Source organism: Heptranchias perlo, chromosome 7 (genome assembly GCF_035084215.1).
Source record: "Heptranchias perlo isolate sHepPer1 chromosome 7, sHepPer1.hap1, whole genome shotgun sequence".
Classification (NCBI taxonomy): domain Eukaryota; kingdom Metazoa; phylum Chordata; class Chondrichthyes; order Hexanchiformes; family Hexanchidae; genus Heptranchias; species Heptranchias perlo.
In genome coordinates, this window is record NC_090331.1 from 91,230,656 (window position 1) to 91,243,132 (window position 12,477).

At 45.1% G+C, this 12,477-nt stretch overlaps 1 protein-coding gene across 4 annotated transcripts in view; it reads left to right on the forward strand.

The window, feature by feature from the left end:
* LOC137323958 (fibronectin-like) overlaps window positions 1–12,477 on the forward strand; it is a 98,716-nt gene that overhangs the window by 65,862 nt on the left and 20,377 nt on the right. For all 4 annotated transcript variants that reach the window (XM_067988109.1, XM_067988110.1, XM_067988111.1 and 1 more), the window contains 5 exons: window positions 623–710; window positions 802–978; window positions 2,376–2,465; window positions 3,900–4,079; window positions 5,636–5,725. In XM_067988109.1, the coding sequence (XP_067844210.1) occupies window positions 623–710; window positions 802–978; window positions 2,376–2,465; window positions 3,900–4,079; window positions 5,636–5,725 (625 nt within the window). The remainder of the gene's footprint in view (window positions 1–622; window positions 711–801; window positions 979–2,375; window positions 2,466–3,899; window positions 4,080–5,635; window positions 5,726–12,477) is intronic.

A 12,477-nucleotide genomic window follows, 5' to 3' on the forward strand; every position in this document is an offset into this window, starting at 1 on the left:
TTGGGACATTTTACTACGTTTAAGACGTTATATAAATGCATGTTGTTGTTGTTGTTGTATTGAGGGATGTGGAACCAAGGTGGGTAGATGGAGTTAAGATACAGATCAGCCATGATCTAATTGAATGGTGGAACAGGCTCGAGGGGCTGAATGGCCTCCTCCTGTTCCTATGTTCCAAAAGCTTCTAAATAACAAAAATTCTTGACCAATTTTCTCGAGGAAAGAGAAGACTGAGGGGTGACCTAATAGCAGCCTTTAAAATTATGAAGGGGTTCGATAGGGTAGATATAGGGATGTTTCTACTTGTGGGGGAGATCAGAACTAGGGGCCATAAATATAAGATAGTCACTAATAAATTGAATAGAGAATTCAGGAGAAACTTCTTTACCCAGAAAATGTGGAACTTGCTACCACGTGGAGTGGTTGAGGCGAATAGCATAGATGCATAAATGGGGAAGCCAGATAAGTACATGAGGGAGAAAGGAATGGAAGGATATGGTGGTAGGGTGAGATGAAATAGGGAGGGAGGACGCTCGTGCAGAGCTTAAACATCGGCATAAACCAGTTGGGCCGAATGGCCTGCAAATTCTATGTAATTCTATGACGTTCTTTCTTAAATCAGGTCGCGACTAAATACGACATCTTCGTCTACGCCATCAAGAACTCTCTGACCAGTCAGCCCCTGCAAGGCATCAAAGCGACCCTGGACAGTGAGTATCTCGGTTCCCGCCGCTGGTCCCCACTCTTTGGAAAGTCACCTAAACTCTTTCCCCGACGCTAACCTTGCTCCTTCTGTGCTAGATGTCAGCGCGCCACGCAGAATCCGCATCAACGGAGTGACCGAGATGAGCATCACGCTGCAGTGGCGCACAAAGGTCGAGACCATCACAGGTTTCCAGATCGACGCTGTTCCGTCCGGTAGCAGAGGCACCGTCCAGAGGACGGTGGGGCCCGATCAACGGACATTCACCATCACAGGTAAATCTACCGGGACCTCTCCCTTCACATTAAACACCTCAAGATCTTTGATCTTCCCTCCAATACTTCACACTTGCCTTGCCGCTACGTCGATGCGTCGCAATCGTAGAATCAAACACTGCAGAAGGAGGCCATTCGGCCCATGGTGCCAATGCTGGCTCTTTGAAAGAGCTATCCAATTAGTTCCACTCCCCTGCTCTATCCCCATAGCCCTGCAAATGTTTCATTTTCAAATATATTCCAATGCTCTACTGGCCGGCCTTCTCACCTTCCACCCTCCATAAAGTTGAGGTCATCCAAAACTGTGCTGCCTGTATCCTAACTCACGACAAGTCCTGTTCACTGTGCTCGCTGACCGACATTGGCTCCCGGTCCGGCAACGCCTCGATTTTAAACTTCTCATCCTTGTTTTCAAATCCCTCCGTGTTCTCGCCCCTCCCTATCTCTGTAACCTCCTCCAGCTCTGCAACCCTCCAAGATCTCTGTTGTCCTCCAAATCTGGCTTCTTGCGCACCCCTGATTTCCTTCACTCTGCCATTGGCGGCCGTGCCTTCAGCTACTATAGGAGCTCTGAAAGTCCCTCCCTAAACCTCTCTACCTCTCCCTCCTCCTTTAAGACGCTCCTTAAAACCTACCTCTTTGACCAAGCTATTTTATCACCTGTCCTAATATCTCCTTATGTGGCTCGGTGTCAAATTTTTTCTGATAACGGTCCTGTGAAGCGCCTTGGGACATTTTACTATGTTAAAGACGCTGTATAAATGCAAGTTATTGTTATTTATCCAATTCCCTTTTGAAAGTTACTATTGAATCTGCTTCCACCACCCTTTCAGGCAGTGCATTCCAGATCATAACAACTCGCTGTGTAAAAAAAACATTCTCATCTCCCCTCTGGTTCTTTTGCCAGTTACCTTAAATCTGTATCCTCTGATTACTGACCCTCCTGCCAGTGGAAACAGTGTCTCCCCGTCTACTTTATCAAAACCATTCATGATTTTAAACACCTTTATTGAATTCCCCTTTGACCTTCTCTGTTCTAAGGAGAACAATCCCAGCTTCTCCAGTCTCTCCACATAACTGAAGTCCCTCATCCCTGGTACCATTCTAGTAAATCTCTTCTGCACTCTTTCCAAAGCCTTGACATCCTTCCTAAAGTGTGGTACCCAGAACTGGGACACAATACACCAGCTGAGGCCTAACCAATAATCTATAAAGGTTTAGCACAACTTCCTTATTTCATAATCTGTCCCGATTTAGATGATCTTGATCTTGCCTCATGTTGCCCCACTTGGAGAATGTCGTGTTTTATTCCTTCGATGTTGGTTGCACATTTGCCCTGTGATTTGATTCTGATTTATTTCCCCTCTCTCTCTCTCTCTCTCTCTCTCCTTTCACAGGCCTGCAGCCAGGAACTGAGTACAATATCCACATTTACACCCTGAGTGGTGATTCTCGCAGCCCACCCGCCACAGTCACTGCCAGGACTGGTAAGGAAGACATCCGAGCGAGAGGACCAGCCTTGTATTGTTTTTTGTCCTCAAGTGTATCGTTTTAATTTTCAATGAGTGTTTCTCTTGCTTATTTATGAACTGTATCCAGTCGGGAGGAAACGTCACTACAGTAGGGTTTTAACTGACCGGTTGGGTTATTTGAAGCACTAGTTTCTCATCACGTTCTAGGGGAAATCTCGGGCTCATTGACTCCCTCCCAACCCTCCTGAGCGATGATTAACCCCCACCCAGATTGTGCTGAATACCCTGATGTTCCAACCCCCAGCCATCGTCCCCTCTTCGACAGCAGACTGTCCATCCAAGTTATACACCGCCACCTGATCCATCATGGGGTGGGCTGGGATTGACCGCAAATCAGCCCATAAAATCCAATCCTGGGCAGGGAAAGGTCTTGTTCTTGACCGAGCTCTCCTGGCATTGCTGTCTTGAGTCAGTGCATCAGTGACGCTGCAGGTGTGGGTATGGGGATCAGCGGCCTCTGTAGCTCCAGCTAGTGGTGGGAGGACCCAGCTGCAGGAGTGACTGCGTCAGGCAGCTTCATAAAGGGAAAACTCCCAACGAGGAGGCAGGACAGAACGGTGATGCCCAAATAAGGAGTGCCTGACGTATGTGGTAAATATAATACATTACAGATTATTTGCTGACTCATATCACTGACAGTGTTTTGTGTTCATGATCACTACAGAATCTTTAACAATTGCCTTCAAAGTGGTTCAACATTTTAAAAGCCCCTTAAGACTTGAAATGGTGCCTTTATCTCTTCAACCGCCATTTTGATCTCAGACTCCCTCAGCCTGCCTTTTTAGGATGTTAAATAAATGCAATAAATGCCGAATCTATGACGGCTAGCGTCCCCGACTGCTACCATCGCAGAACTAGCACGCTGGTAGGCATCAGCCGGATGAGCGGTGATCTCAAAGGGTTGTCTCACACTGCCAGAGGGAACACAGAAGGAAGCGGCCATTTTAAAATAGTCTTTTGAGTGATTGTCAGCTACATAATAAGTGTTTTAGTCTTTACAGAGTACAGGGGCCGGGTTTGGGGGGCCGGGGAGGCGCGGCCTGTCTCTATTCTGCCGTACTATGATTTCTGAGGCCCTCTAGGGATGATGGGGGGAGAGGAGTTCCCCCCTCCCCCACCCCAGGCCTACTTTATTTTGCCGTTGAGCCATCCCTGCGGCCTAGGGCAATGTGCCATCTCTGCTCGGTAAACCGGGGAGTGGATTTAACGCCCCTCGGAGGCCCGGCAGAGGGACAACCATTCCAGCTGCAATCAGGAACAGGACAGCTGCGGTTCCAGATGTTGCGAAGGGCCATCGGGAAGGGAAGTGGGATGGCTATTGATTTTCCGGGGAAGCGGGCAATGTATAACCCTCTTCTTTCCCGTTCCCCTTCCCTCCCCCACTGTCAGCCATCGATTCTCCGTCGAACCTGCGCTTCATCTCGGCGACCACCGACACCATCATCTTCACGTGGCAACCACCGCGTTCCCGGATCACCGGATACATCGTCACCTACCAGATCAAGGGGCAGCACCCATTGGAGCTCATCCCGCAGCCATTGGCCAACGTCCGAGAAGCAATGATCACAGGTAACCCTCACCCACACCGCCCGCGCCCCACCCCCACAACCGTCGCTAATACGCGGCAACAGGTCACGAGGGCTTCTTGGCAATCCACAGGAGGCAGAATTCTTTCAGTCGCTCCCACCAAAACAATGAGCCCCGAATGGGATTGACGGGAGGAGTCGATAGTCATCTTCTTGATGGGATCTTTGGGCACTTGATTTGGGCCACACATTAAACGAGACAGTGATATCTCCCTCGTTTCCTCCATTAGGGATAACGGACTTCAGTTATGTGCAGAAGCTGGGTCTGTTCTCCTTAGAGCAGAGAAGGTTAAGGGGAGATTTAATAGAGGGGCTCATAATGATGAAGGGTTTTGATGGAGTACATAAGGAGAAACTGTTTCCACTGGCAGGAGAGTCAGGAACCAGTGGACACAGATTTAAGATAATTGGCAAAAGAACCAGAGGGGAGTTGAGAATTTTTTTTACGCAGCGAGTTGTTCTGATCTGGAATGCGCTGCCTGAAAGGGTGGTGGAAGCAAATTCAATAGTAACTTTCAAAAGGGAATTGGATAAATACTTGAAAAGGAAAAAATTGCAGGGCTATGGGGAAAGAGCAGGGGAGTGGGACTAATTGGCTAGCTCTTTCAAAGAGTCAGCACAGGCATGATGGGCCAAATGGCCTCCTTCTGTGCCGTATGATTCTATGAGTTGCACACCCACCACAACAAGCACTGAGAGTGGGGCCGTGTTGATCATTAACGCAGTGTTTGTTATGTGTTATCCTTATTTTAATCGGTACTCGCCCAGATTAAAGGGCTGGTGGGGAGACACCAGCACGGCAGAAATTCCGCAATGGATGGGAAATCATGGGCGGTGCACACCCGGATTTCTGATGTCTGCCACTGGCTGGCAAGACTCGGAGACTGGGAATATTAGCCCCAAAATGTAACGCCACTTTTTCCATTACCGTAGATTTGACTTTTAACTGGGTCTGACCTTTCCTCATGGGCTGAAGGAAGCTGCAACATGTGGTCAGGAGGGCACACTGAGCCCCTTTAAGAGATGACCAGATCCTGTAATGGGAAGAGGGTAGGGTTTGGTAAGCTGGGAGGATAGGATCAAATACGTCCTGGGGATCTCTTCAGCCAAGACTAAGGCCTACAAAAGCTGGGAGTGTTTGCAATGGAGGCAAGGTAAATCGAAGATGTCAGCTGTGGCTCAGTGGTCGCACTCTCGCCTCTGAGTCAGAAGATCGTGAGTTTAAGTCCCACTCCAGAGCCTTGAGCACACAATCCAGGCTGACACACCAGTGCAGTTACTGAGGGAGTGCTGCACTGTCGGAGGTGCCGCCTTTCAGATGAGACGTTAAACTGAGGCACCGCCTGCCCTCTCAGGTAAACGTAAAAGATCCCATGGCACTATTTGAAGAAGAGCAGGGGAGTTCTCCCTGGTGTCCTGGCCAATATTTATCCCTCAATCAGCATCACTAATGTTCTCCAGGAAGCACCTGAAGCAATGTTCCTGCAAATGTTCTCCATTCCAAAAACTTAAAACCTTGGGCTTTCTCCTTGCCAACAGGACTACAGGCTGGAACTGAGTACTACATCCACATTAAAGCTGTTCAGAACTCTCTTCTGAGTGAGCCATTGAGCGGGAGGAAGAGCACAGGTAAGGGATCTCTTGCTTCCAGTCAGAGGAAGTTGGAGAGATCCAAGCATAACTCTGTGTTAAATATTGTGTCTCTATAAGGCATTCAACACACTTGAACTCGATAACATGGAATTTTGTTGCAACCCTTCACGATTTAAAATGAGGCCCCCCTCGTTTCCCTTGAGGATAGGTCACAAATTGACTGTAATTACTTACAAGGAAAGATTGGATCAAAACTAAAACCAGATGTTTGTATTTCAGAAAGTACTGGGTTTAATTAGCAAGACGTTTTGGCAGTTACCAATAAGGTCCGATTAAATGATAAATGCTTCCAACTGCCCTCATACATAACGGGGAAAGGGGCTGATGTGTTTCATTAACTGAGGCCTCAGTGCCCCCGGCCCGTGAGATCGTGTTCAGCCACTGGTACCAGACAGAAGGTGGGCTTTCTTTCCGTGGTGCCTGTCGGTACAGAGAGAGGACAAATTGCTCCCCATGCCAACAGGGAAAAGTCAGTGGGTGTATGTGATATGTCTGTGTGACTGTGTGTGCGCGTATATCTGTGTGTACGTATGTATGTACGTGTGCATGCGTGTGTGTGCATGTGCGTACCTGTACATGTGTGCACATGCGTGTGTGTGCGTGCGTGTGTCTGTAGGCACGTGTGTGCATGTGCTTGTGTGAGTATGTAATGAGGAAAGACCCTCCAGCCCATCGCCCATTAGACAAGACATCTGACTAGTAATACTAACTCGTAGAGTAGTTGACAGGTTTAAGCCTAAAATGAGGTTTATTTAAAGTGGCTTTGAATGCTACAATAATTTTGTTTTGCAAACAGTTTAAGAATTAGTGGTAAATTCTGACAAGAAGTGTGTATGACTGATTCAAACTCTCAGCTGTAGATAGTTATCATGCAAGCATTTCAATGTTGGTGCATTATGAATCTAGTTGGCTACTTTGGGCTAACTAAAGTATGTAGTTACCATCTTTTTGCTGGAGTTTCCACAATGTAATTAACTTCTCTGGTACGAGTCAAGCACAGCGGCAGTATTTAAAGATGCACGTTGCCCCCTCCTCTCCTGAAGGCACTGACTCTTCCTGGGGTGCAATCCTGCTTCCTCCATATCATGCCAACCTTCAAGTATCAACCCAGACAGTGAGTGCCAGTTAGCAGATGGTACAACCATGGGGACGGGATGGAATCGATCACACCTCAGTCATCCACTCCCTCTACCACTGGCGCACCGAGGCTGCAGTGTGTCCCATCTACAAGATGCACTGCAGCAACTCGCCAAGGCTTCTTCAACAGCACCTCCCAAACCCATGACCTCTACCACCTAGAAGGACAAGAGCAGCAGGCACATGGGAACAACACCACCTGCACGTTCCCCTCCAAGTCACACACCATCCCGACTTGGAAATATATCGCCGTTCCTTCATTGTCGCTGGGTCAAAATCCTGGAACTCCCTTCCTAACAGCACTGTGGGATTACGTTCACCACACGGACTGCAGTGGTTCAAGAAGGCGGCTCACCACCACCTTCTCAAGGGCAATTAGGGATGGGCAATAAATGCTGGCCTTGCCAGTGACTCCCACATCCCGAGAATTAATAAAAAACAGTTGTCTTGGCCTGCCAACACATTGCCGAGCGGGAGGGGGGAGGGGTCACTTGAGAGTAACCCGAGATGGGGAACTTGTGGCTCATTTTCCCAGCCTGCTGTGCCTGTAGCACCACTCTGACTGAGATTAGCAAGCTCAAACCAGCCTGGGGACCCGCCAGCACTGGATGCCGTGCCCTTAACCCCCCCAAAGACACGGCCTACTATCAACTGAACCAGCGGCGAGATGAGGAGAATTTTTTTCAATGGAGCGAGTTGTTCTGATCTGCAATGCACGGCCTGAAAGGGCAGTGGAAGCAGAATCAATAGTAACTTTCAAAAGGGAATTGGATAAATACTGGAAAAGGAAAAAATTTGCAGGGCTATGGGGAAAGAGCAGGGGAGTGGGACTGATTGGATAGCTCTTTCAAAGCCTCCTTCTGTGTTGTAAGATTCTATGATTAAAAGCACAGAAATATGTAGGAAGATAAATTAAAGTAATGTTTATTTGTGAAGCACGTTTTAAATACGGGCAGGAACACACTTAGTTCATTAAGATCTGGTGAGGTCATGTTTGCACGTTTTGCATTAAGGTTTGAAGTGTATTTGTGAGTGTCAAAGTTCAGTCTGATCAGTGTCAAAGATCAGTCTGATCGGTGTCAAAGATCAGTCCAATCGGTGTCAAAGATCAGTCTGATCTGTGTCAAAGATCAGTCTAATCAGTGTCAAAGATCAGTCTGATCGGTGTCAAAGATCAGTCTAATCGGTGTCAAAGATCAGTCTCATCGGTGTCAAAGATCAGTCTAATCGGTGTCAAAGATCAGTCTAATCGGTGTCAAAGATCAGTCTAATCAGTGTCAAAGATCAGTCTAATCAGTGTCAAAGATCAGTCTAATCAGTGTCAAAGATCAGTCTAATCAGTGTCAAAGATCAGTCCAATCGGTGTCAAAGATCAGTCTAATCAGTGTCAAAGATCAGTCTAATCGGTGTCAAAGATCAGTCTAATCAGTGTCAAAGATCAGTCTGATCGGTGTCAAAGATCAGTCTGATGTGTCAAAGATCAGTCTGATGTGTCAAAGATCAGTCTAATCAGTGTCAAAGATCAGTCTGATGTGTCAAAGATCAGTCTGATGTGTCAAAGATCAGTCTAATCGGTGTCAAAGATCAGTCTAATCGGTGTCAAAGATCAGTCTAATCGGTGTCAAAGATCAGTCTAATCGGTGTCAAAGATCAGTCTAATCGGTGTCAAAGATCAGTCTGATGTGTCAAAGATCAGTCTAATCACTGTCAAAGATCAGTCTAATCGGTGTCAAAGATCAGTCTAATCGGTGTCAAAGATCAGTCTAATCGGTGTCAAAGATCAGTCTAATCAGTGTCAAAGATCAGTCTAATCAGTGTCAAAGATCAGTCTAATCGGTGTCAAAGATCAGTCTAATCGGTGTCAAAGATCAGTCTAATCAGTGTCAAAGATCAGTCTAATCGGTGTCAAAGATCAGTCTAATCGGTGTCAAAGATCAGTCTAATCGGTGTCAAAGATCAGTCTAATCACTGTCAAAGATCAGTCTAATCGGTGTCAAAGATCAGTCTAATCGGTGTCAAAGATCAGTCTAATCAGTGTCAAAGATCAGTCTAATCGGTGTCAAAGATCAGTCTAATCGGTGTCAAAGATCAGTCTAATCAGTGTCAAAGATCAGTCTGATCGGTGTCAAAGATCAGTCTGATCGGTGTCAAAGATCAGTCTAATCGGTGTCAAAGATCAGTCTAATCAGTGTCAAAGATCAGTCTAATCGGTGTCAAAGATCAGTCTAATCACTGTCAAAGATCAGTCTAATCACTGTCAAAGATCAGTCTAATCGGTGTCAAAGATCAGTCTAATCAGTGTCAAAGATCAGTCTAATCGGTGTCAAAGATCAGTCTAATCACTGTCAAAGATCAGTCTAATCAGTGTCAAAGATCAGTCTAATCGGAGTCAAAGATCAGTCTAATCAGTGTCAAAGATCAGTCTAATCGGTGTCAAAGATCAGTCTAATCACTGTCAAAGATCAGTCTAATCGGTGTCAAAGATCAGTCTAATCGGTGTCAAAGATCAGTCTAATCGGTGTCAAAGATCAGTCTGATGTGTCAAAGATCAGTCTAATCGGTGTCAAAGATCAGTCTAATCACTGTCAAAGATCAGTCTAATCAGTGTCAAAGATCAGTCTAATCAGTGTCAAAGATCAGTCTAATCGGTGTCAAAGATCAGTCTAATCAGTGTCAAAGATCAGTCTAATCACTGTCAAAGATCAGTCTAATCGGTGTCAAAGATCAGTCTAATCAGTGTCAAAGATCAGTCTGATCAGTGTCAAAGATCAGTCTAATCAGTGTCAAAGATCAGTCTAATCAGTGTCAAAGATCAGTCTAATCGGTCTCAAAGATCAGTCTAATCAGTGTCAAAGATCAGTCTAATCAGTGTCAAAGATCAGTCTAATCGGTGTCAAAGATCAGTCTAATCAGTGTCAAAGATCAGTCTAATCAGTGTCAACGATCAGTCTAATCAGTGTCAAAGATCAGTCTAATCGGTGTCAAAGATCAGTCTAATCGGTGTCAAAGATCAGTCTAATCGGTGTCAAAGATCAGTCTAATCGGTGTCAAAGATCAGTCTAATCGGTGTCAAAGATCAGTCTAATCGGTGTCAAAGATCAGTCTAATCGGTGTCAAAGATCAGTCCAATCAGTGTCAAAGATCAGTCTAATCAGTGTCAAAGATCAGTCTAATCGGTGTCAAAGGTCAGTCTAATCAGTGTCAAAGGTCAGTCTAATCGGTGTCAAAGATCAGTCTAATCGGTGTCAAAGGTCAGTCTAATCGGTGTCAAAGATCAGTCTAATCAGTGTCAAAGATCAGTCTGATCGGTGTCAAAGATCAGTCTGATCGGTGTCAAAGATCAGTCTAATCAGTGTCAAAGATCAGTCTAATCAGTGTCAAAGATCAGTCTAATCAGTGTCAAAGGTCAGTCTAATCGGTGTCAAAGATCAGTCTAATCAGTGTCAAAGGTCAGTCTAATCGGTGTCAAAGATCAGTCTAATCGGAGTCAAAGATCAGTCTAATCGGTGTCAAAGATCAGTCTAATCGGTGTCAAAGATCAGTCTAATCAGTGTCAAAGATCAGTCTGATCGGTGTCAAAGATCAGTCTAATCACTGTCAAAGATCAGTCTAATCAGTGTCAAAGATCAGTCTGATCGGTGTCAAAGATCAGTCTAATCAGTGTCAAAGATCAGTCTAATCAGTGTCAAAGATCAGTCTAATCAGTGTCAAAGATCAGTCTAATCGGTGTCAAAGATCAGTCTAATCAGTGTCAAAGATCAGTCTAATCAGTGTCAAAGATCAGTCTAATCGGTGTCAAAGATCAGTCTGATCGGTGTCAAAGATCAGTCTAATCGGTGTCAAACATCAGTCTAATCAGTGTCAAAGATCAGTCTAATCAGTGTCAAAGATCAGTCTAATCGGTGTCAAAGATCAGTCTAATCAGTGTCAAAGATCAGTCTAATCGGTGTCAAAGATCAGTCTAATCAGTGTCAAAGATCAGTCTAATCAGTGTCAAAGATCAGTCTAATCAGTGTCAAAGATCAGTCTAATCGGTGTCAAAGATCAGTCTAATCAGTGTCAAAGATCAGTCTAATCAGTGTCAAAGGTCAGTCTAATCAGTGTCAAAGATCAGTCTAATCAGTGTCAAAGGTCAGTCTAATCGGTGTCAAAGGTCAGTCTAATCGGTGTCAAAGGTCAGTCTAATCGGTGTCAAAGGTCAGTCTAATCGGTGCAAAGATCAGTCTAATCAGTGTCAAAGATCAGTCTAATCGGTGTCAAAGATCAGTCTAATCGGTGTCAACTAATCAGTGTCAAAGATCAGTCTAATCAGTGTCAAAGATCAGTCTAATCAGTGTCAAAGGTCAGTCTAATCGGTGTCAAAGGTCAGTCTAATCGGTGCAAAGATCAGTCTAATCAGTGTCAAAGATCAGTCTGATCGGTGTCAAAGATCAGTCTAATCGGTGTCAAAGATCAGTCTAATCAGTGTCAAAGATCAGTCTAATCGGTGTCAAAGATCAGTCTGATGTGTCAAAGATCAGTCTAATCGGTGTCAAAGATCAGTCTAATCAGTGTCAAAGATCAGTCTAATCAGTGTCAAAGATCAGTCTAATCGGTGTCAAAGATCAGTCTAATCGGTGTCAAAGATCAGTCTAATCGGTGTCAAAGATCAGTCTAATCGGTGTCAAAGATCAGTCTAATCAGTGTCAAAGATCAGTCTAATCGGTGTCAAAGATCAGTCTGATGTGTCAAAGATCAGTCTAATCGGTGTCAAAGATCAGTCTAATCGGTGTCAAAGATCAGTCTAATCGGTGTCAAAGATCAGTCTAATCAGTGTCAAAGATCAGTCTAATCAGTGTCAAAGATCAGTCTAATCGGTGTCAAAGATCAGTCTAATCGGTGTCAAAGATCAGTCTAATCGGTGTCAAAGATCAGTCTAATCACTGTCAAAGATCAGTCTAATCGGTGTCAAAGATCAGTCTAATCGGTGTCAAAGATCAGTCTAATCGGTGTCAAAGATCAGTCTAATCGGTGTCAAAGATCAGTCTAATCGGTGTCAAAGATCAGTCTAATCGGTGTCAAAGATCAGTCTAATCGGTGTCAAAGATCAGTCTAATCGGTGTCAAAGATCAGTCTAATCGGTGTCAAAGATCAGTCTAATCACTGTCAAAGATCAGTCTAATCGGTGTCAAAGATCAGTCTAATCGGTGTCAAAGATCAGTCTAATCGGTGTCAAAGATCAGTCTAATCGGTGTCAAAGATCAGTCTAATCGGTGTCAAAGATCAGTCTAATCGGTGTCAAAGATCAGTCTAATCGGTGTCAAAGATCAGTCTAATCAGTGTCAAAGGTCAGTCTAATCAGTGTCAAAGATCAGTCTAATCAGTGTCAAAGGTCAGTCTAATCGGTGTCAAAGGTCAGTCTAATCGGTGTCAAAGGTCAGTCTAATCGGTGCAAAGATCAGTCTAATCAGTGTCAAAGATCAGTCTAATCAGTGTCAAAGATCAGTCTAATCGGTGTCAAAGATCAGTCTAATCGGTGTCAACTAATCAGTGTCAAAGATCAGTCTAATCAGTGTCAAAGATCAGTCTAATCAGTGTCAAAGGTCAGTCTA